We start from the raw sequence: 21,889 nt of genomic DNA, 5'->3' as shown, positions 1-21,889 counted from the left end.
ATACCACATGTTCTCATTTATAAATGGTAAATATTGAGTACACACGGACATAAAGATGGGAACAACAGACAATTAGGAGTACAAGAGGGGCAAGAATAGACAAACTACCTATTGGCTACTATGATCACTACCGTCACCCAGATCATGTCTTTCTAACAAACCTGCACATATTCTCCCTGATTCTAAAATAAAAGTTGAGGGGAAAGAATATCCTGTTTAGTAGGGCTTCCAAATGTATCCAGAATTGACCACTTCTCATTATCTTTTCTGCTACTAACCTGATACCATCCACCACCACCTCTGACCTGAATTCCTTCAATAACTTTCTTACTCATCTCCCTGTCCAGTCTTTACTTTCTATGATCAACATAGCTGAGTGAGTTTATTCAAACACGAGTTGGATCACGTCACTACTCCACAAAACCCTTCCTGTGGCTTAGTATCTTAGAGTAAAAGCCAAAGTCTTTAAAATAGTAACCCTGAGCCTCATGCAGCCCCCCGTCCTCCTCTCTCTCTCTCTCGCTCTCACTCTCTCTCTCTCTCTCTCTCTCTGCTTGACTTCATTTCTTACTGTTCTTTCCCTTGTTCCCTCTGCTCCAGCTATACTGGGCTCATAGCTGTTCCTTCAACACTTTAGAACATTACTGTCTCAGAATATTTACATTTGCTGTTTCCTCTGACTGGGCCATGCTTCTCCAATTATCCTGCTTGTTAGCCCCTTGTCCCCACCTCACTAGAACAGAAGCTTCTTGAGAGTTGAGATTGTGTCTGTTGTATTCACTGCTGTAGCCCCAAGACCTAGAACAGCCGCTGAAATATATTGGGCCCTCAATAAGAATTTGTTGGGTGATAAGTGAATGCATTTACAAAAGGGTATACAGGTGCTTTAGAATTAAAAGCAGGAGGATCTAACCTAGGCTACAGGAATAGGAAAAGATTTCATGAGGATTTGGAAACTGAGTGCCAAGAAGACAGTAGGTATTTGCAGGAAAAGAGACGAAGAGGAAGGGAAGAGCTTTCCTGCAGAGAGAGCAACACATCCAGACTCTGAGGTTATTCTTACTTATTCAACAAATATTTGATAGACACCTACAACATAGCAGGCTGTGTTCTAGCATTTGGGATATCATAAGTAGAGGAAAGGCAATACAAAAATAAATATTGGCATATGGTCAGTTAATTAAAATGTTATAAAGACAAATTAAGCTGAGATAGAGAAAAAAGAATGATGGGAGTAGGGAAAAGACTATTTAGATATGACAGATAATAATTGTGGGGAGGTGACATTTGGGTAGAGATTGAATGAAGCTCAGGATAAGTTATTATCTGAGGAAAAAACATTTCTGGGCAAGACAACAGCAAATTCAAGAGGAGAAAGGTAGACTTACAAGTGGGAAAAATTCAAAAATACTTACAAAGTGATGAGAGGGCAAACAGGCAAAGGAACCATGGGCCCAATTGCACAAAACCCAGCAGGCCAGCCATATTAAGAATATTAGACAATGGGAAACCACTGAAGATTTGAATGCAAAGAATGGCCAGATCAATGTCTCAGGAAAATAAAAGCCAAACATAAACTGGCTGTTTCAATGCTTAACCCACAATAACTTCTCTTTAAGTTCAAAAGTCATCTCAGAAATAAGGCTATAGCATCAGTTTAAATGAAAATGCTGCTATTTTATTCTGTGAGTACATAAAAATGGTATCATAATTAAAACAATTTTTTTTTTTAACTTTAATATAAAATTTGATGCCATTTTATTTTTAAAAGTATCAGCATTCTTATATTTTTAAATAATCTTTTTTCAAATTTGCCTGTTATTATTTCAGTGTTATGCTCTTACTTTATAGTTTCCATTATTTTACAATACATACTTTTAATCATTATAACTATGCTTATTTTATAGTCTTTGACTTTTGTATCAAGATCTCTCCACTTTTCAAACATTCACATGTTGCTTTGTTGTGTGCAATGATTCACCCCATATTTTGGCTCCTCTTCTCATGCTTCTCATGATTTTTTTTTTTTTTTTGAGACAGAGTTTTACTCTTGTTGCCCAGGCTGAAGTGCAATGGATCTTGGCTCACCACAACCTCCGCCTCCCAGGTTCAAGTGATTTTCCTGCCTCAGCTTCCCAAGTAGCTGAGATTAACAGGCATGCACCACCACACCCAGCTAATTTTTTTTTTTTTTTTTTTTTTTTAAGTAAAGATGGGGTTTCTTCATGGTCAGGCTGGTCTCTAACTCCTGGTGACCTCAGGTGACACACCTGACTCGACCTCCCAAAGTGCTGGGATTACAGGTATGAGCCACCGCACCTGGCCCTCCTCATGTGTTTTTAATGTTTCACTGCAAGCACAGTTTTGGCAGGGACTGTTTCTTCTATGGGAAGCCAGTATAAATAAATGTTTAAGACCGCTATCTTTCATTTTATTATCTCCTGTGTACCTTGGCCCATAATTCACTTTATGTACATTTCTTTCTTTTTTCTTTTCTTTTTTCTGAGACATCATCTCCCGTGTCACCCAGGCTGAAGTGCAGTGGCACAATCACGTCTCACTGCAGCCTCGATCTCCCAGACATAAGTGATCCTCCCACCTCAGCCTTCCTAGTACCTGAGACTACAGGCATGCACCACCATGTCGCCTGGCTTATTTTATTATCTTTTTAAATTTTTAGTAGAGATGGGGTCTTGCCCAGGCTGGTCTTGAACTCCTGAGCTCCAGCAATCCTACCAGTGTTGGCCTCCCCAAGTATTGGGATTACAGGCGTGAGCCACCATGGCTGGCCTTATGTACATTCCTTGAAAGGTGGTTTCCTGACCCAAGTAGGTGGCATATATTCAGATCCCAAACTAGGTAATGCAGTTTGGCTTATGGGCATGATGTAACTCTTATGTCTTACCTCCAGTTCTGTATTGCCACCAGGCATGGGGCTGTCTGGGACCCCTTGCTCCCTTTTCATCTCCCTTCCTCTACTTCTACTAAAGTGTCAGCTCACACCTCTCCCATTCCAGCTTTCACTTTCCCTTTAATTTCTGACACTTGGAGAATATACTCCTTCATTTGCAATCTAAGCTACAGTTTTTTAATTGTTAAATTTTATCTGGCACTTCTCAATATTTGTAATGGAAGGGATTCTGTGTTAGCTCAGTCTATCATATTACAGACTCACTTAAATTAATCTCTAAATTGAATTTTAATTTGAAATATGAGCAACAACAGAAAATAGTTTGCATAACCAAATACAGTCATGGGTTACATAACAACATTTTAGTCAATGAGGAGCTGCATATATGACAGTGATCCCGTAAGATTATGATACTGTATTTTCGCTGTACCTTTTCTATATTCAGATACACAAATACTTATGATTGTGTTACAACTGCCTACAGTATTCAGTGTAGTCACAGCCTGTACAGCTTTGTAGCCTAGGAGCAATAGGCTATACCATATAGCCTAGGTGTGTAGTAGGCTATACTATCTAGGCTTTTAGAAATACATTCTATGATATTCCCACAATAAAAATCACTTAATGCTTCTTTTCTCTCAGAATGTATTTCCATTGTTAAGGAATGCTTGCTGGTAGTTGCTGAGATGTACAAATAAGCACCAAAAATTAACCACGCTGCAAAAGTGCTTTCTAAGTCTGTCTTCCCATCTGGAAACACAGCGTTTTATGCACCTAGGTGAGAATAACCTATAGCTTATATTGTATGAGTTAATGTTGCAGAACAGTAGTAGTAAAAGGGTGTAAAACACCTCCAAGTGAAGGTGGAAAGTGAACACAGGTTCCCTGACCTGTGGCAGAGCATGGGAAGAAGAGACACTGAGTGCTATCCAAATGGGAAAGAAAAATACAGCTAAAATGTTTAACAAATTCATTAAGGGCCAACTGTGGACAAGCATGAATACAGAACCTTTGAGAGTGGCAAGCACTCACAGATTTTTTTCCCCACAAAATTCCACTGGGTGCTTCCTAGAAAGAACAGATCAGGGTGAAAACCAAGAGGCAAAGACCCATTACAATGGGGAGAAGGATAAAAGCAAAAAAACCTCTACCCCTGGAATGGGGTCGGAAGGAGAGGGCAGGAAACAGTCCTAGTCCTGGAATCCTATGATAGTATCGGTATATTATTTTAGATTTCCTACCACTGGGAAGGGGCAGGGAACTCTCCCATACAAGACTCTCCATAGGCTGAATTCAGTCTGGCAGACCAAAGAAAGGCAGGATCCTGAGAAGGCCCTATGCTTGAGACCCAGACACATAGGGGCTTCCTAAGACTGAGGCTGGACCAGGACAACAGAGAAACACCTTTGGCTCCATCACCAAGCTCATTCAGTATCAAGTCACAAGCAACTGCAGTCTACCCCTGGCGGAAAGTAGAGGGCAAAGAGACAGAGTCCGTCTGTGACACGGGTGCACAGTGAAGACCTAAAGCCGAGAGTGGAGCACCTCAAATGGTTAAACTGAAAGTAAATATAAAATACAACTTCTCTTTTTATTTTTCTTCAATGCTTTATAAGCAGAGGCTAAAAAGTATTAGGCTCATATAGTAAATAGTTTAGGCTTGACAGACCAGTCAGTCTCCGTCCCAACTATTCAACTCTGCAGTTGTAGCAGGAAAGCAGCCACAGACAATTTGTAAGTAAATGAGCACAGCTATGCTCCAATAAACTTCACTTATAAACACTGAAATTTGAATTTAATATGATTTCCATGTGTCACAAAATATTCTTCTTTCAGATGTTTCTCAACTATTTAAATATGCAAAAGCCATTTTTAAGTCTCAAGACAGATTTGGTATCAGGGCTGTAGTTTGTGACCTCTGGGTTCAGGCAAAATTGGTAGTAAGAATTATGGGTTTACAGTATACATACAACAATAGCATAAAAGATGGAAGGGAGCAATGGGAAGTATATTGTTGGTTATAAGTGATATTATTTTAAGGAAGACTGTGTTAAATTAAGGACATATACTCTAAACCCTACGGCCACCATTACAAACAATAAAATAAAGACAGAGCAAAATAGGCAAAGACTCCCATCGACATTAGATCATTAAAGTATTATTTGAATATAAGATTATTGATTAGGGCTCTGTTATATTTGGAAAGTTTATAATTTACAAAGAGAAAATCTCATCTTGAAACATATTCAGGAGAAACTTACAAAATATACTTAATTAAATTATATTTTTTAAAGCTCTGAAAATAATGGAGAGTGATCCAGGAGAAGCAGTTTTGAAAACTTCTTAGTACATGAAAGATTTCCAAATGCAGAGAAGAAAAAAATAAATAAAACTAAGCAAAAAACAGGACCACCTTAATATGTACAATATTAAGTTGTAATATTGGCCAGATAATAATACCCAGTTCTTATATCCATGTACATCTATCTGGCCCGTGGCTAATCTGTTCAGCTACTTAGAACAGAGGATCGCTGAGGCGGTCATGTAATGATTGCTACATAGTCTGAGCACTGGCTGTGGTATGGTTTGAATGTGTCCCTACAAAATTCCTATGCTGCAACTTAATCACCTACGTGATGGTATTAGAAAGTAAGGACTCTGAGATATAATTAGGTCAAGAGGGCTCTGGCCATTAGGCTTCAGAGAGCTGCCTTGCCCCTTCTGCCATGTGAGGACACAGAAAGATGATGTCCCCTAAGAACCAGGAAAAACAGGCCCTAAACAGACATGGCTGGTACTTTGATTTTGGAATTCCCAGACTGCATAACCATAAGAAATTTACATATGTTGTTTGTAAGTGACCTAGTCTATGGTTTTTTATAATAGTAGCTCAAATAGACTAAGGCAGACTGCTGTAACAAAATGCCGTACACTGAGTGGCTTAAGCAACCGATGTTTATTTCTCATAGTTTTGGAGGCTGGCACTTCCAGTATCAGAGTGCCAGCAGATTCGGCCTGATGAGGGCCTTCTTCTGGTCACAAACAGCAGCCTTCTGGATCTGTCTTTACAAGTCAGGAGTGAGAGGGAGAGCAAGAGAGCATGAAGGGGGGGCGGGGGAGGGCATAAGGGAGCATCCTCTGCTCTCTTTCTCTTCTTAGAAGGCTAATAATCATATCATGGGGACCCCACCCTTCTGACTTCATGGGAACCTAATTACTTTCTAAAAGCCCACCTCAAGTACCATCACATTAGGGGTTAAGGCTTCAAAATATGCATTTGGAGGGAACAGAAACATCCAGCCTATAACATACACCCATCTTAACATTTTCCTATTGGTAGTTACCATTTGGATGCCAAACTGGCAATATTTGAAAAACGTGTGACATCAGAAGAAATTAATGTCTGCCTGGTCACAGAATATCTCATTCATCCAGAGGCATGTATCTGTCAAACTCAGCTAAGTCAAATAGGTCTGAGAAGCTGCAAGGATCCAAAATTTCTGTTTGAGTTGAGAAATAAGTCTCTCAGCATTCCCTCATTAATATAAATTAAATTCTACCACCTTATCTGTTTTATCTTCCATGCTTTCTTTACAAAAAGCCTATTTTCTAGAGAACATACACTGTAATGAAATAAGAAGGGAAAAATATCCTATGTTTAGGTTAAAAACGGTTAAAAATAAAAGTTTTGGCCTACAGGAGTAAGCGTCTGTTATCTGTAAGTTTACTTAGGTAGAACACTAGACAAATATAGCGTTACTTGGGCCACTGAAATCCATATTAAAACCTGAAGGTATGCATTTTAATGACGATGGATAAGAAGAGTCTGTTTATGTCTTTCAGGACATTTACAGCTAACATTAAAGGGGAAAAGATGTCATAATTCTCTCTTCATGCCTGAAATTCAGGGTCTGCTACATTCCCAAATGCCTTTCTCTCCTCTCACTTGGAGGCAAAGACTATAAGGAAAGAAGACTTGGGCACTATTACCACTTTTCACTCCCTTTGTGAGCCTGTCAATATTCCAGGTCCATATAAAGAAGTTTTGTCTGTGCATTACAGACCACTGAAAGGTAACCTGAATATCACAGTCATGATCCCTTTGTTCCCTAGCACAGACTGGGAAGAAGGAACTGAATATTGCTGGTACTTTCTTGTAATTTTATCTGAGATAGTTAATTTTAAGTGTCAATTTGACTGAATTAAAAGATACCCAGATACAGTAATCTCCACTTATCCTCAGCTTTGATTTCTGTGGTGTTGGTTACTTGCAGTCAATCTCAGTCCAAAAGTATTAAATGGAAAATTCCAGAAACGAGTGATTCATCTGTTTTAAATTGTGCTTTGCTCTGAGTAGCATGATGAAACCTCTTGCCTTCCGTCTCTGTCCTGGACATGAATCATCCCTTTGTTCTGGATACACTACCTGCCATTACTGTATAAGAAAAACATAGTATACAGAGGGTTCATTACGAACTTCGGCTTCAGGCAGCCCCTGGGGGTCTTGGCACATACCCGCTTGCATAAGGGGGAACACTACTGTAGTTGGTAAATCACTATTTCTTGTTATGTCTGTGAGGATGTTTCTGGAAGAGATTGGAATTTGAGTCAGTGAATTCAGTAGAGAAGATCCACCTTCACCTAATGTGGGTGGGCACTCTAGCCCAGATAAAACAAAAAGGCAGAAGGAAGGTGAACTTGTACTTTTTCTACCAGAGCTATAAAACCTTTCTTCTCTTGTCCTTGGACATCAGAACTGCAGTGTCTCTGGTTTCTGGACTCTGGAATTTACACCAGCAACCCCTTAGGGTTCTCAGGCTTTTGGTCTCAAACTGAGAGTTACACCACTGGCCTTCCTGGTTCTGAGGGTCTTCTCAGCCTCCATAGTGGTGTGAGCCAATTCCTCTAATAAATCCTCTCTCATAAACTTATAGCATATATCTTCCTGGTTCTGTGTCTCTGGAAAACCCTGCCTAATACGCTGTCTATGGATATTTTTGTCTTTTGTACTAAGAAATTAATAACCACTATTAATAAGCACAATCATTTATTCAGCATCTGCTATTTTTCAATAATTGTGCTGGACCTTAAAACTACATTGCTTAAATTGCTTTACCAACATTGATATGTAAGTTCCTTTTACAAGCATTGGACAAAGTTCTGTCCTTTTTTTCTCATACAACATACTCTTCTGGTGTGCCTCCTACCTGTCCGTTCTTTGAAGTCTTTGCAATTGTGCCTCAATTGTTTCTTACAAGTTCATGCTCCTCAGAGCTTGCTATAGACTCTACTACTGACCTATGCACTTGCTGTTGATAGTATAGTATAGTGGTTAAGCTTAAGTTCTCAAGAATCAACCTGTCTGAACTCCATTCCTCTTGAGCCTCTTTATGCCTCAATTCCCAATTCTTAAAAGTGCAAGTCGTGTTTTATATTTTGTTTGTTTTGAAGATTAATTGAAATGAAAGTGTATTTCCTTATCAGTTTGTTGTGAAGATTAACTAAAATGAAGCATGAAAAGTGCTAAGCACTATATCTGGCATGTAGTAAACATTCAGTGTATGTGAGCTGTTGGCATCCTACTCAAAATATGTTATCCCACATTATCTGCATAATACCTGTTGTCTTCCCTAGAATATTAGCTCTTTCCCTAGCCCTTGCCTTGGTACCCGGCACTTATTAGGCTATCATTTACTTTACCTTGAATGGCTAAGCAAAGGAAAAAATAATCAAATGTATCACCATGTAAACTGGGTGTCATGATTCCTATATTAAGGATGAAAGAATTACAGTGTGGAGAGAGCAGCAATACTCTTAAGCTTCCACAGAAGGTAAGTGGCAAAACTGCAACTCAAATCCACATGTGTCTAAATCTGAAGCCCATGCACTTTTCATTTATTGTGTTGGGGAAAATACACCCCTGGGGAGAACAAGTGTTGAATAATCAATAATTATTGAGCACTTACTATGGACCTGGTCATGTTCTACGCACTTGCATGTGTTTTCTCATTTGATATTTACGGCAGCCTTATAAGGCAGAGACTGTATTTATTTCCAGTTTTACAAAGGAAAACTAAAGTACAGAAAGGATAGCAACAGGTCAAGGTTATATGGCTAGGACGAAGCAGGGATAGACAGGGACTGAGACCCAGCCATCTGGATCCAAAGCTCACATCCCTAATTACCACGTTTGTCTCTCTCAGCATCACGTGATGCTTTGCAATTAAACAGAACTAAAAAAAAAAACAAAAGTTAAAAGTCACTTTTGGTTATATTGACCCAGTCAGTTACTTCGTACACATTCAATATCTGTATATGATTAGCTTATATTAGAAAAATAAGACAGCTCAACGTCCACATAAACTCTAATTTCTGTCCTAAACTATTACTGAATCTCAAAGTTCATCTGTAACAACTTTTACAAGTTGTCATTCAACTTTTGCCGTCCATTTCCACTAATACGATGAACATTAATTCCCAGAAGGCACTGCCTGAATCTAATTTTAAAAAGAATAAATGTCGAAATTTTTTTCTTGAATAAAAACGTCAGTTTATATCCTTCACTCATTTACCTAGTTTTATCCTCTAAAACTATGCAATATTTGAAAGACAAACCACTAATTTATTCAGCAAATGTTTGAGCACATATCTTTTAAGCACTGTGATAGGCAGAGTACAGAAAGATAAATATTAAAAAGCATGTTTTTAGGGTGACAGCCATGTGGAAGAAAATTTCAACCTCATGTGGTAAATGTTCTAATAGAATTATTTAAAATGTGTTAATTGAAGCATCAGGAAGTATGTGATTTGGGGAAACAGCGGGATGGCAAATTAGATGAGTATACAGGACAATTTTTATTTGGACCTCCAGGCATCTCCAAGTGCTCCCTGCTTCGGGAGATACCAAAATAAACTGAGCCCTTGCCTCTTCATATAGCCTGAAGGCAGCCAACATTCTCTGTTCTTGCCTCTTGGCAGGAGGGTGGAAGCACATGATGTTCAGGACTCAGCAAAGAAATAATTGTCATTGTTGGGTAGTTGCTATATGTCAGGCCTGTTCTATGTACTTTATACACATTAACTCATTTAAAACCAGCAACTGTATTGGGTCAGTGCTATTATAACTATTTTCCATTTTACAGATAAGAAAATCGAGGCTTATTCAAGTAACTTTGAGAGAAGTTGCAGAGCTATTAAATAGAAAAGCTTAGATTCAAACCCAGGCAGGATGGCCTCTGGAGTGTATGTTTTTAAATACAGAACGACATGACTTCCTAAACAATACAATATTCCAGAAATGACTTCAAGTGCAATAGAAACTTGAAGAAAATAGTATTAAAATGCCACTTTATCGTTTGCACATTATTTTGCTTTCCATTAGCTCATTTAATCCTCACGACAATCTTGTAAAATAGGCATTACTACCTGACTACCACCCTCTATCCATCTGTTCCATTCTCCTCTTTATTTTCTTTGTTCTAGTTACTGTTTGCTATTGCTTGCACCCTCCAAGAGGACCATCTTTTGCACTAGCTCTCTCCACTTCTCCAAGTGGCAAACTGAGACACTGCTAACTGTGAATTTGTTTTTCATCATAGCATGATTGTTTCTGCTGTAATGACACCTCCTTGGAGAGCCCTTCCAGAATCTTATGGTGGAATTTTCAGTTCTATTCCACAGTTTACTTTTATTCTCTGCACTTTGCCCTCTGGAATCATACTATTTGTTTACCTATTTTAATATTTTATCTGTTGACTTAACTAGAACAAAGCACCATCACTAGCAGAGAATCTGTCTATCTTGTTTACTTCTGTATCTCTCTTCCTAAATACAGAGTAAACATGACATACAGCAGACATTCAAAAGTATTATTTTAGCTTTTTTGTTCCTATTTTCATTCCTATTTTTAAAATTCCTTCTTTATTATAAATTAATTTTCCATCAATTTTTTAGCTTATTATTTGAATATAAGTGATTGATTTTTGGGACACTATTTGGAAAGAGGATCATTGATTTGTGTCTATGAGTGGTTGTATAACCTTAGCAAATTCACTAACATCATCTAATAGTTTTGTAGTTAATCATCTATCTGGAAATTATTATTTTGACAGGTTCTACTTAATATTTCGTTATTTATTGTTTATAACATTGGTTAAATCATTTTTGTGCTGTTTTTGATGTGAACAGAAATGTTCAATCTTTCACCTCTAAATATAATATTTCACATTGGCAGCATTTGATGCATAGTTTTATCAAGTTAAAGAAGTCCTCTATTTAGAGATTACTAAAAGGTTTTTAATCAGATATTAATGTTACCTTTCATCACATGCCTTATCAATATGATACGGTTTTTCTCCTTTAATTTGTTAGTATAAAGAGTTACAGTAAAATATTTTTAATGTTGAACTATCCTACCTTTTTGGACAGTAATGGTTCTCAACTAGATGAGACAGAACTGCCTTTAAAAAGGGATTGTGGAAATTAACTGGGTATTTTCAGTTAACACGGTGTGATTCAAGCTGGCATTTAGCTCCTGGAAACTAGGGATACTAAACCTCTTATATGACAAATAAACTTAGTGTCCTAACTACCAGTGGTGTCTCAGTTGAGAAACACTGCTAACTGTGAATTTGTTTTTCAAATGTTTTAAAACTTATTAACATGATTAATATGCCAATACAGTTATTCCAATATTTTAAAAATAACCCCTGCTAGGGTATGGTGTATTAATGTGTTTCTACATTATTAATATTAACTAGTTTTATATTTAATTTTCAAGAGAGTTTTTACAATATTTTGATAATTTAATTACATTGTTCATGGTGAATTTATTATCATGTTGGTGCAAAAGTAATTGCAGTCTTTGATATTACCTTCAATGGCAAAAACTTCAATTACTTTTGCACCAACCTAATAAATAAAAGTCCTCAATCTTTTTCAAATAAACTACTCTTAAACCAGACTGTTCCAGTCATATACCAGTACAATCAATATGCAATTAACATTCTAATTTGATTCAATCTAATGAATGAAGGCTACATCCATTTCCTCTAAATTTTCTCTCTTGTATTGTAACCTGCTGTTCAAGCTAGGAATAATTTTAGAATATTTGTATGGTTGGCCAAATTATTTGTTACTCCTCCTAGCTTAGTCATCTGTAAAGTTGATTAAAATATATTCTATAGTGTTCATCCAAAATACTTGTAATAGTGCTGAACAAGACCATGAACCAAACTTGCTTGGAGAAGTGTTTCAACCACTAGAAATACAACAGTGCAATCATCCACTTTATGTATTTCCACATTTTCTACAAGGCGTCTATAAGAGTTGTGGGATCATGAGTATATAATGAGACTATGCCATACGTCTGAAATTTGGCAAGATGTACTCTTAGTGATTTTCCACATAGTCTCTGGGATTACCATTTTCTTTTCTAAGTGCCAATATCTCATTCTTTTAAATAAATATATATATATATTTAAATATATATTATATTTAAATATATATATATAATATTTTAAAAATAAACACATGGTCCAGGAGGCAACAACAAATAGATCGCCCTGTAGTTTCCCAAAACATCTTTGTCATCTTTTTGGAAACCAGGTTATTTGTCCATCAGCAATTACTGCTCTTCTCCAATTTTCTTCAAAAATCACTTTTAGCAGTCCCTCAAATATATTCCCCATTTTTTTCATTATTATTAAATAGATCCAGCTGTGATTTCATGCTATTTTTCTCTATCTAACTTGGGGGTTTAAATCTTATGGCCATGTTGTGACTCCCATTATGCTATCTTTTTTAGTTAAAGGTAATCCTTTGATTAATTTAAAAATGGAAGATGTTATATTGAAATATAACTATCACCACACCGGACAAGGAAACCAAACTTGCACAACCAGTTAAACTTGGAGTAGCTACATTGTTTATAAGGAAAATTACCATCAATTTAAATTAGATGCCCTAGTTTTCTGTCCAAGACAGATAGATATTTGAGTATAACTACAAAATAAGTTTCAATCCCACATATTTTTTTTCAAGTGGTCTTTGGGTATATTTATTTTTATTGGACAAGTGTTCAAATTCAGCTAGTACATTACTTAGCAAAATTCAATCTTTTTTTAAAAAAAAGGTCTCCATCGAATAGACCAGAAGTAAAGCATGGATGAAATCAATATAATTTTTAAGGTTAAGTTCACATTTGGCAGTGCAGAGTGACTTCATGTTAAATCCATTTTGATTATTAGGACACAGTTCTGTCATTCATCTATTTGTGGTTTAAAAAATAAAAATGTGTACCTTATATGTATGTGTGTGGAGGAGGGCAATTCTATAGCAACTCCATTCACTTAAAAAACCTTTTCAGTTGTATTCTGACATTAGCTTGTCTGATTCAATTCAGAAGTTAAAACAGCAGGGTGAATGCAGACAACTGAATGAGGGCTATGACTATCAAAATCAACACCTCACATCCTTTCTTGGCCCTGGAGAGCACTACACTTGTTGTAGCCAGCTACATACGCACACAGGGGCAAACTGACATCCTAAGGTAGCCACTACTTTTGCATTATTTTAGGTTAGAGAGATTTTTTTGTTTTGTTTTGTTGCATTAAGAATAATCCATGACAGCTAAGTCTTGCTAAGCCAATTTTATTCATTCATTCACTCAATCAATCAACAAATATGAAGAGTGTGCCAACTATGTGCCACACAATGTGCTGGGTTCTACATAAACAAACCCAACATGGTCTCTGACCGGATGGAAAGTATATACTAACAGACAAATGTCTAAGAGATATGGTATTGTGCATATAACAGCATTTCTAATACCCAGGACACCTTCCTATTTGACAGTACTCCCTAGATGTTTTCTTTCTAAATAGGCAGGCTTTAGTTTTCTTACTAAATAGCTAGGCCTTAGTTTTGATCCCTGAAAAATAACACTCATAAGCAAGAGCATTAAATTCATTTGTTTGTTTGTTTGTTTATTTGTTTGTTTTTGAGATGGAGTTTTGATCTTGTTGCCCAGGCTGGAGTGCAATGGTGCCATCTTGGCTCACTGCAACCTTTGCCTCCTGGGTTCAAGCAATTCTCATGCCTCAGCCTCCTGAGTAGCAGGGATTACAGGCATGAGCCACCACGTCCAGCTAATTAGAGACGTGGTTTCTCCATGTTGGTCAGGCTGGTCTGGAACGCCTAACCTCAGGTGATCCACCCACCTCCACCTCCCAAAATGCTGGGATTACAGGCATGAGCCACCACGCCCAGCCTGCAAGAGCATTAATTTCATAACTGACAGGAGCACAACAAATACATCTCAGGGCTCAGATGGCTAACACACCAAACTAGAAGGGTTCACCAAATTTCTTTTTATTTTTCTGGAAGCTATATCATTAATTTCTGAATTTTTTTAAATGTTAAAACTATCCACAAAACTCTCCATAACTACAAGATATCTTTCTTTTTTGTAGCCAAAACTCTTTATATATAAATAAACTCTTTGTATATAAAACTCACTCCTGTAATTACAGCACAGAGGCCACGGCAGGAAGATCATCTGAGGTCAGGAGTTCAAGATTGGCCTGGCCAACAGGTTCCAGACCGGCCTGGCCATCTCTACTAAAAAATACAAAAAACAATCAGCTGGGCCTGGTGGTGTGTGCCTGTAGTTTCAGCTACTCAGCTACTCAGGAGGCTGAGGCAGAAGAATTGCTTAAATCTGGGAGGTGGAGGTTGCAGTGAGCCAAGATTACACCACCATACACATAGCCAGGGCAACAAGACTCTGTCATACACACACACACACACACACACACAAACACACACACACACGCAGCAAAACTACTGGAATGTTCTGTAACTATATAATGCAAAAGGAAACACTTATTGATTTACAAAGAAATAAAAAGTTAAATTATTTAAAAATATTTGCTGGAGCTCAGAGAAAATATGAGACAGCAAGCAAGCACTCACATGTTTGTACACTAAAACACATGTGGCTGCTGCTGTGGGTAGGATTTAGGGCAAGAAACAGAAAATATAGTCAGCCCTCCTTCTTCCCCTCCCCCGATCAAAACACCAGGGCATATATCTTAGAAACGATGTAAATACTAATTTAATTTTTATTTTCCATCTTCCTTAATCTCTCTCCATGTCAAATTAAAAAAAAAAAATAGGAGTAAGAGAAAGGGCAAACTCCTCTGGAATGTAAGCAAAAGCAATTTTCTGGCAAATACAGATTTTATAAAAACTGGTGAATAGAGCTGATTAGAAAAGCTATAGGCTGCCCAGGGCTTGAATTGGAAGATACATGAAGTAATAAGCTCTGCCTGACTTGAAAAGTGAAAAGGGAAAAGAGAAAAATTGTAATGTATCACAAATTCTATGAAAAGTGCGGCACCCATGGGATAGTTATTTGCATTCAATTTTTGTTCTTATGGTTTTTTTCCCCCATAAGGTTGAAATCCACAAAATAAAAGCTTTTAGTTTTATAGCAGATTTTTTAAAGAACAAAAGTTTGATTTGTTTTAAACGGAAAGCATGCTTGAATTTGTTTAATCAATATTTCAAATTACGACTTATTTTGGATGCCAAGAAATAAAGGTTTCCATTTACATTTTTGCAACTTGTCCAAAATGAATTTAACTCACAGAAAAGTTAGATGATTGTAATACCAACCTTGTATCTTATGTAAGCACTTAAATGCAGATTGGAAGGTACTAATCATGTCATAAGTAAGTATTAGAAATGTTTTAATTATTCATTTTTCTCCAAGAGTTGGTTTTCTATTATTCTTTCATAAGCCATGAGTATTCAAAAGCCATTTGGCTTAAAACTAGAGGGAAAGAGTCAGCAAAATAAAATTTGAAGAGTTCTTTTGTATTATCTTCTCTGACCTTGAGATGGAAAGTGAAGCAGAATTGGAGCTACTGGACTTTAGAAAGTCTCTAAAGCCATGCGGTCTTTAATACCTGAAGTATTTCTATGTTCTTTAATATCAATATGTCAGAGTACCAAGGATTGCATTCTGCTTTATTCTCTTAAGTTTAGCTGAAGGTCATTCCTGGCTTTACAGATTAAAATCTGTGCAAACTAACCTCTGATGTACAGAAGAGTTGCTATGAACATTTTAAAGTCTGGAAGAGAAGAATTCCACACTAATCTCCTTATTTGTATCTTCTCTTTGTCAAGAGGGCAAATTATATATACTACTTTCTTACCACTGTCTAACATAAAATATTGGACCTAAAATGAATAAATTTATTATGACCACTTGGATTCAACATGTAAATTTGTGCATACTGACACATAAATTACAGTTCTCAGTATATTTCTGAAAATCTAATTATAATATATGGTGTTTTAGTCTTGTAATACAAAGAAGCAAAAAGCTGATCTATAGATTTTCTTGGCATGTATAGTTAAATTTCTACCCCAGGATGCATAATTAATGTGTTATTATTTCTTGGTAATTTCAGTTTTTGATCACTTTCTTGGTTGTAGATGTATTAACTGAATGATAGCCAAGTTGTGACTGTGGACCTCCTTTTATGTATACTCTTCCCAGAATGCTTTTCCTAAGGATCTTATTAATCTATATACCAAAACACAGTTTAAATTTTGCTTTCTCAGTGAGCCTTCCTCAACCAATGCTAACCAAATGGGCTCTTCTCCATTATTCTCTATTCCAACCACATGTTTATTTTCTTCAGAGCACTTCAAATTTTCAACTAATCTGAAATTGTGAGTTACATAATCTGACCCCTGGCTACCAACGTCACACATCTCATTTTTCACATTCTTCCCTCTCTCATTTTTTCCCACTGACCTTCCTGGATGTTCACAGTGTGCTCAGGAGTTCCCCCTCCTGAGGACATTCCCCCAGGTATCTGCAAGTTTGCTTCCTCACTTTCTACAGGGCTCATCTCAAATGTCACAGACTCTGGAGGGTGTTCCTTTACCAACACATCTAAAACAGCAGCCCCCATTTATAGCACTCTCCTTTTCCCAGTTTTATTTCTTCTCCTTGGCCCTTGTAGTTGTATATGTATGTGTTCATTGTGTGACTCTCATTAGCATGCAAATGCCATTAGATTTTATTTATTTTGTTCATTAGCACTGGCACAGTGTATAAAACAATGTTTGGCATAAGTCTGGCACACAATACTTATTTGTTAAATTAATTAATTAATCCCTTGCTTATCATCCATTTCTCCCATTAGACTTATAAGGGCCATAAAAGCAGAAACTTTGTTTCTGGTATTCCTCTAGCATCTTGCATATAATATGTGATAAATGAATATTGAATGAATTAATAATTGCCTCGCTGTGTATTTTAATCTCCCCCTCCTAGTAAGTTCTAATAATTACCACAAAAAGTGGAATTATGTCTCTTTATCACACCAGTGTGTACCAATCCCACAATAGGGTCTGACTTATGACAGACGCTCATTAAGTGAAGGATATCAAGGACTGGGGCCAGAGTCAACAAGAACTTACAGTGACCATAGCCACCCAGAGGCCTTTACAAGGTTGATCTCAGGTCTTAATGGCAAAGTAAAAAGAGTTTTGGATAGGCACAGAGCCATGAAAATCTGAGATCACCTTGTTCATCCTTTTAGGGCCCAGCCTGGACTTTCAAAATGCTTACTCCCCAGAGCAGACCCAAGAAGTTAGGTGCAGACTTCTGAGTTTCTTACTTTCAGATGATCGTTCAAATTTGTAAAGCAGTAAATCTTAATTTCAATCCATAGCTTTGATTTGTTTGCTTAAAACGTTTGCCCTGAAGACTATATCCATGTATGATGTCAATGGGCAGCAAACAAAAATAATTCAATTTTAACATAAAATCTCCACTAAATAGTAGCGTAACCTTGAAAACATCTTATCACTTTTCCATGCTTTTTCATTTGTAAAATGAAAATACCAAAAAAGAACTAGCAGCTCTAAAATGATGGATTATATATTCAGATTCACTGGGATGCCCTTGGGAGATTTTGTCAAGCACCTCTTTTCTTCCTCTCCTTTGCCCACCTGCTGCAATTCCTCTTGGTTAAACATTACAGTTTTGGTGAGCTACTGCTACTGATGGGAATCCATCAAGTGTATAGGGGAAAGCTAGGTTGAGAACCTCTGGCCTATGTTATCACTATCATCCTTTCCACAGCCAAAATATTGTGAATCTATGAACTGCACCTCAGTTCACTAGCAAATCACTATATTTTAACATTGCTTAAGTTACTGCTATCCTGAGCTTACTGACACTAACTTAACATTAATTTTTTATTGTACTGTGAATCAGGGACTATGGCAGACACTTAAAATTCAAAGATGAATTTAGAAATTGTCTCTTCCCTCAAGGAGTTCCATCCAATAGGGAGAGAAATGCAACAGAGTATGATAAATGCTTTAATGGGGCCAAAGCAGCAAGTCAATTTAGAGCACATCAAAGGGTACCAAAGCAGCCTGGGAGAGAGGTGATCTGGAAAATCTCCCAGTAGGTGACCAAAAACTGAGTCTTAAATCTAATTAATTGAATTAGAGACTGCTAAAGCTGCAAAGTGTTAAGAGTCATCTAATTTAAACTCCTGATGTGGCACAGAGAGAAACTGATGTCCTAAAAGGCTGGTGTATCGAGAGTGAATATCAGAGTTGCAACTAGGACCCAGATATGTAATACTGGGCTGCGTCTTTTAAAATGCACCTTTTTTGAAGGGAAATTTTCAGAACCTTTTCTTTCATCAATTTAATCATGAAGGTAACCATATTTTAATAAGGTACAGAGAACAATATTTTATATATTGACTTTATGCTCAGTGGTGATGCCAATAACCCATCATCTCTTGGTTATAGATTTTGTGTGAGCTGCTGGTGAATTTTTTCAGACCCATCCACAGGCTAACGGTGCTTGCCTCCTGAGCTACTGCATGGACGTAATCACACTGTGAAGGACAAGTAGAGTTTGGCTGTGAGCAAGAACAAACTTTAAGAATAAATCTTAGTCCAATTAGCACCTCCTCTCAATAACTGACTGAGGCATCTAAGAGCTAAGGTAAAACCCAAACAGTGAAATATTTTTATCAGTAGTAGTAGTAGCAGTATATAAAATGACTCAGGTATGCAATCTTCTTGGAGTTTTTGCTCCTAAAGTAGTCACTTGATTTGGGATGTTTAACGACTGTGATTTTGTAATGGGACAATATAAGAGCTCATCACATTAAAACATAAATTCTTGGGAAGCCCATAGTCTCTGATAGCTTGCCATCTGTTTGGTTCTTACTGGCAATGGATTTATCCTGCTTAGTGCAGATGATGATATTGTGGGTAAAATCATGGATTATACAACGGGTTTCTGAGGTCTTTAACTACTGTTATTAATTTTGGCAGCTTGGAAATCACCTTTTTCTAATACAAAATCAATTACATTTTATTTTTCAACTCTTACCCTAAGAAAGGTTGCTATGGGCACCACATAGCATCTGTTCTGGCGCCAACAGATTGCGTTAAAGTCACCCACAGTCTCTCCAAATTAAAAACCTCAAACTGAGTTCACTGGCTTTGTCACTGTACTCCTAGCAGGATGCTCTTTTGCCTTGCCCCACCGTTCAGTTTAATCCTCTAGAAAGAAAATTCTTAGAGGTACAGCGGACTAAATCATTTTCGTCTGAGCACACCATTTCCAAATGGCCGCCCAGGGTCCTAAATCCGGCGGCTGCGGAGAGGGACTAGCGGGTGTCCTCCTCTGCAGAGCCGTGGGGCTACAGCGCCTTCAGCACTGGACGTTGGAAGCCGGGAAGGAAACCCACACACTCAGGGACAGGTATAACTCCGCACGGGTGCACCAGCGAGGCCCGGATCGCAGCAGAGGACTCCATCCCTGAGCTTGTGGCGGGGGGTGGGTCCTGGGGACGAAGCCAACACTTTCCCCACTGAAGTCAGAGAGCGGGACGTACTGGGTCGCAGGTCAGAAGTTGAATTTTAACCCGACGAGCGCTGTGCCCCCGCGCCTTCCGCAGCAGCCCGGACGCCGCGGTGGCACCGAGCTGGGAGAGGACGAGAGAGACTGGCGCGAGAGAAGCTGAGAGTTGCCACCGACCGGGAGCTGCCGGCGGCTGGAACAGGCGCGACCCTCGCCGCTTTCGAACGCGAAACCGGGGAGAGCCGGGCTCGGCTAACGAGGCTCAGCTGCCGGGGCTCGGCTCCCCGCGCTCTGCGTTGCCCTTTGGGCAGAGGGCAGCTCTCCGCCTGCAGCGGCCCCGCCGCTGTGCGTCCGGCCGCCCCGGGGTGCGCCCTGCCCGCCCCCCGAGCGGCCGCCCGGACTCCCGCAGGAGAACCGACCCTCGCCCTCCGGCGACAGGGCAAACTTCCTTCCTCCCGGGCCCCCGCGCCGCGCAGGCTGGCAGGCGGCTCCCTCGCCGGTCTCCTCTGGGCTCGCTCTGGCCGGCGAGCTTGCTCCCTGCCCCTCTCCAACCCCGAGCCCCGGGCGCCTAGCCGTCCCCGCGCAGCCGCTCCAACAAAGCCAGAGGCCCGGAGGCGACCCGGCGAGGGGCTGGGAGTGGCTGCGGGGACCCCAGAGCCCGCAGGAGGCGTCCTCTCGGAGGGGCGAGTCCAGTGTGAAGGGGCGGCGGGGACGTGGCGGGGAGAAAAGGGGAAGAAAGTGTCCTGCTCCCGGCGCAAACGCCTTCCAGGCTCGCCCTGGCTCCCCTTCTCTCCTTGCCGGAGCGCGTCCCGCGTCCCGGTGGGAATTGGCAGGGGCGGGGGGCGGGTGGGCGGCGGAGGGGAGAGCGGACCCGGTGGCCTGGCGGACGAGCCGCTTCCTTACCTCTGTCCAGGGTGAGCGGCTGGACCACTGTCAATGTCGCCATGTCTGCCGTGGGAGCCGAAGTGACGCTCGGCTTCAGCATCAGCAACCGCTTGTAGTGAGAAAAAAAGGAGGAGATAGATTGGGGGCGGGGGTGGAGAGGGAAGACGGAAAGGAGGGGGAGGAGGGGGAAGGAAGGTGGTGGTGGTGGTGGTGGAGAAGAAAGCTTGGGTGGGTTGGTAGCCAGATGGAGACGCAACTGTTCCGCGGCGGCAGTTCAGTTGCGGCGCGAGCTGAGCAGGTATCCGAGAGCGACTGCGTCGCCGGGCTCCGGAGGGAAGGCTCTGCCCTAGAACTTTGCTATTCCACCCCCAGGAGCGCTGGGTGGGTGTAGCTGGCGGGTTGCTCTCTTTCAACTTTCCACTCTAATAAAATGGTCAGAATATAGTTGTGTGTGTGTGTGTGCTTGTGTGTGTCGGGGAAGAGAGAGGATGGAAAGGAGATATGGGGGAGGGAGTAGGAGATGAGTTTTCTCAGATTAAGAGAAATTGCCAATCCAATAATTCCATCCCCTTTAGAGAGAAAATGCTACTGTCAGAAATGTTTGGGATGTAATTACACTTGCGGTTAATTTCTGTTGAAGTTTTTTGGAACGTTGACCTATAATTGTATATAAAGATAACTGACTTAAGGCGAGCGTTCCATCCATAAGATGTTCATTTAGGACCTGAGTATATTCCTGGTGAAAAAAATAAAAAAAGGCAAACCTCTTAAAAGTGTTTCAAAATAAAAAAAAATGTAGGTAAGTTTCTCTCACTACGTTTTCTATTTTTTTCAAGCCACTGTTAATACTTTACCAGTTCAGTAGGTGTAGCTCAAAAACAAGTAGGATGTTCAGATTTTCTCCGAATTTTTTACATACCACACCTCGTAAGCATGCCCTGCTCTCCGCCCTCCCTCCACCCAACAACAACAAAACTTTGCTCTTAATGTCCAAACTGATTTTGGTTTCATATTACTACGTTTGAAAAATATGTACCTATCACTTTTCATGTTGTTTTCTAACCAGTGGTTCAGAGATGCCACTTATTAATTAACATATATACCAGGAATTGAGATAGAAGAGTTACATTGCCTTGTGCCACGCCTTGATTTAGGAGTTCAATTTAGTCTCTGAT

General features: G+C 39.3%; 1 protein-coding gene across 1 annotated transcript in view; it reads right to left on the bottom strand.

Annotated features, from left to right (window-relative positions):
• Window positions 1-20,985, bottom strand: part of LIN7A (lin-7 homolog A, crumbs cell polarity complex component) — a 144,599-nt gene extending 123,614 nt beyond the window's left edge. Inside the window, exon 1 of the mRNA XM_012442094.3 lies at window positions 20,733-20,985. Within this exon, the coding sequence (XP_012297517.1) occupies window positions 20,733-20,814 (82 nt within the window). The 5' untranslated portion in view covers window positions 20,815-20,985. The remainder of the gene's footprint in view (window positions 1-20,732) is intronic.
• Window positions 20,986-21,889: the final 904 nt, after the last annotated feature.

Source organism: Aotus nancymaae, unplaced genomic scaffold (assembly GCF_030222135.1).
Source record: "Aotus nancymaae isolate 86718 unplaced genomic scaffold, 86718_ANA_hifiasm-v0.15.2.pri h1tg000016l, whole genome shotgun sequence".
Taxonomy (NCBI): Eukaryota; Metazoa; Chordata; class Mammalia; order Primates; family Aotidae; genus Aotus; species Aotus nancymaae.
The sequence above is the reverse complement of the archived record's forward strand: the minus strand, read 5'-3'. Positions and strand labels throughout refer to the sequence as shown.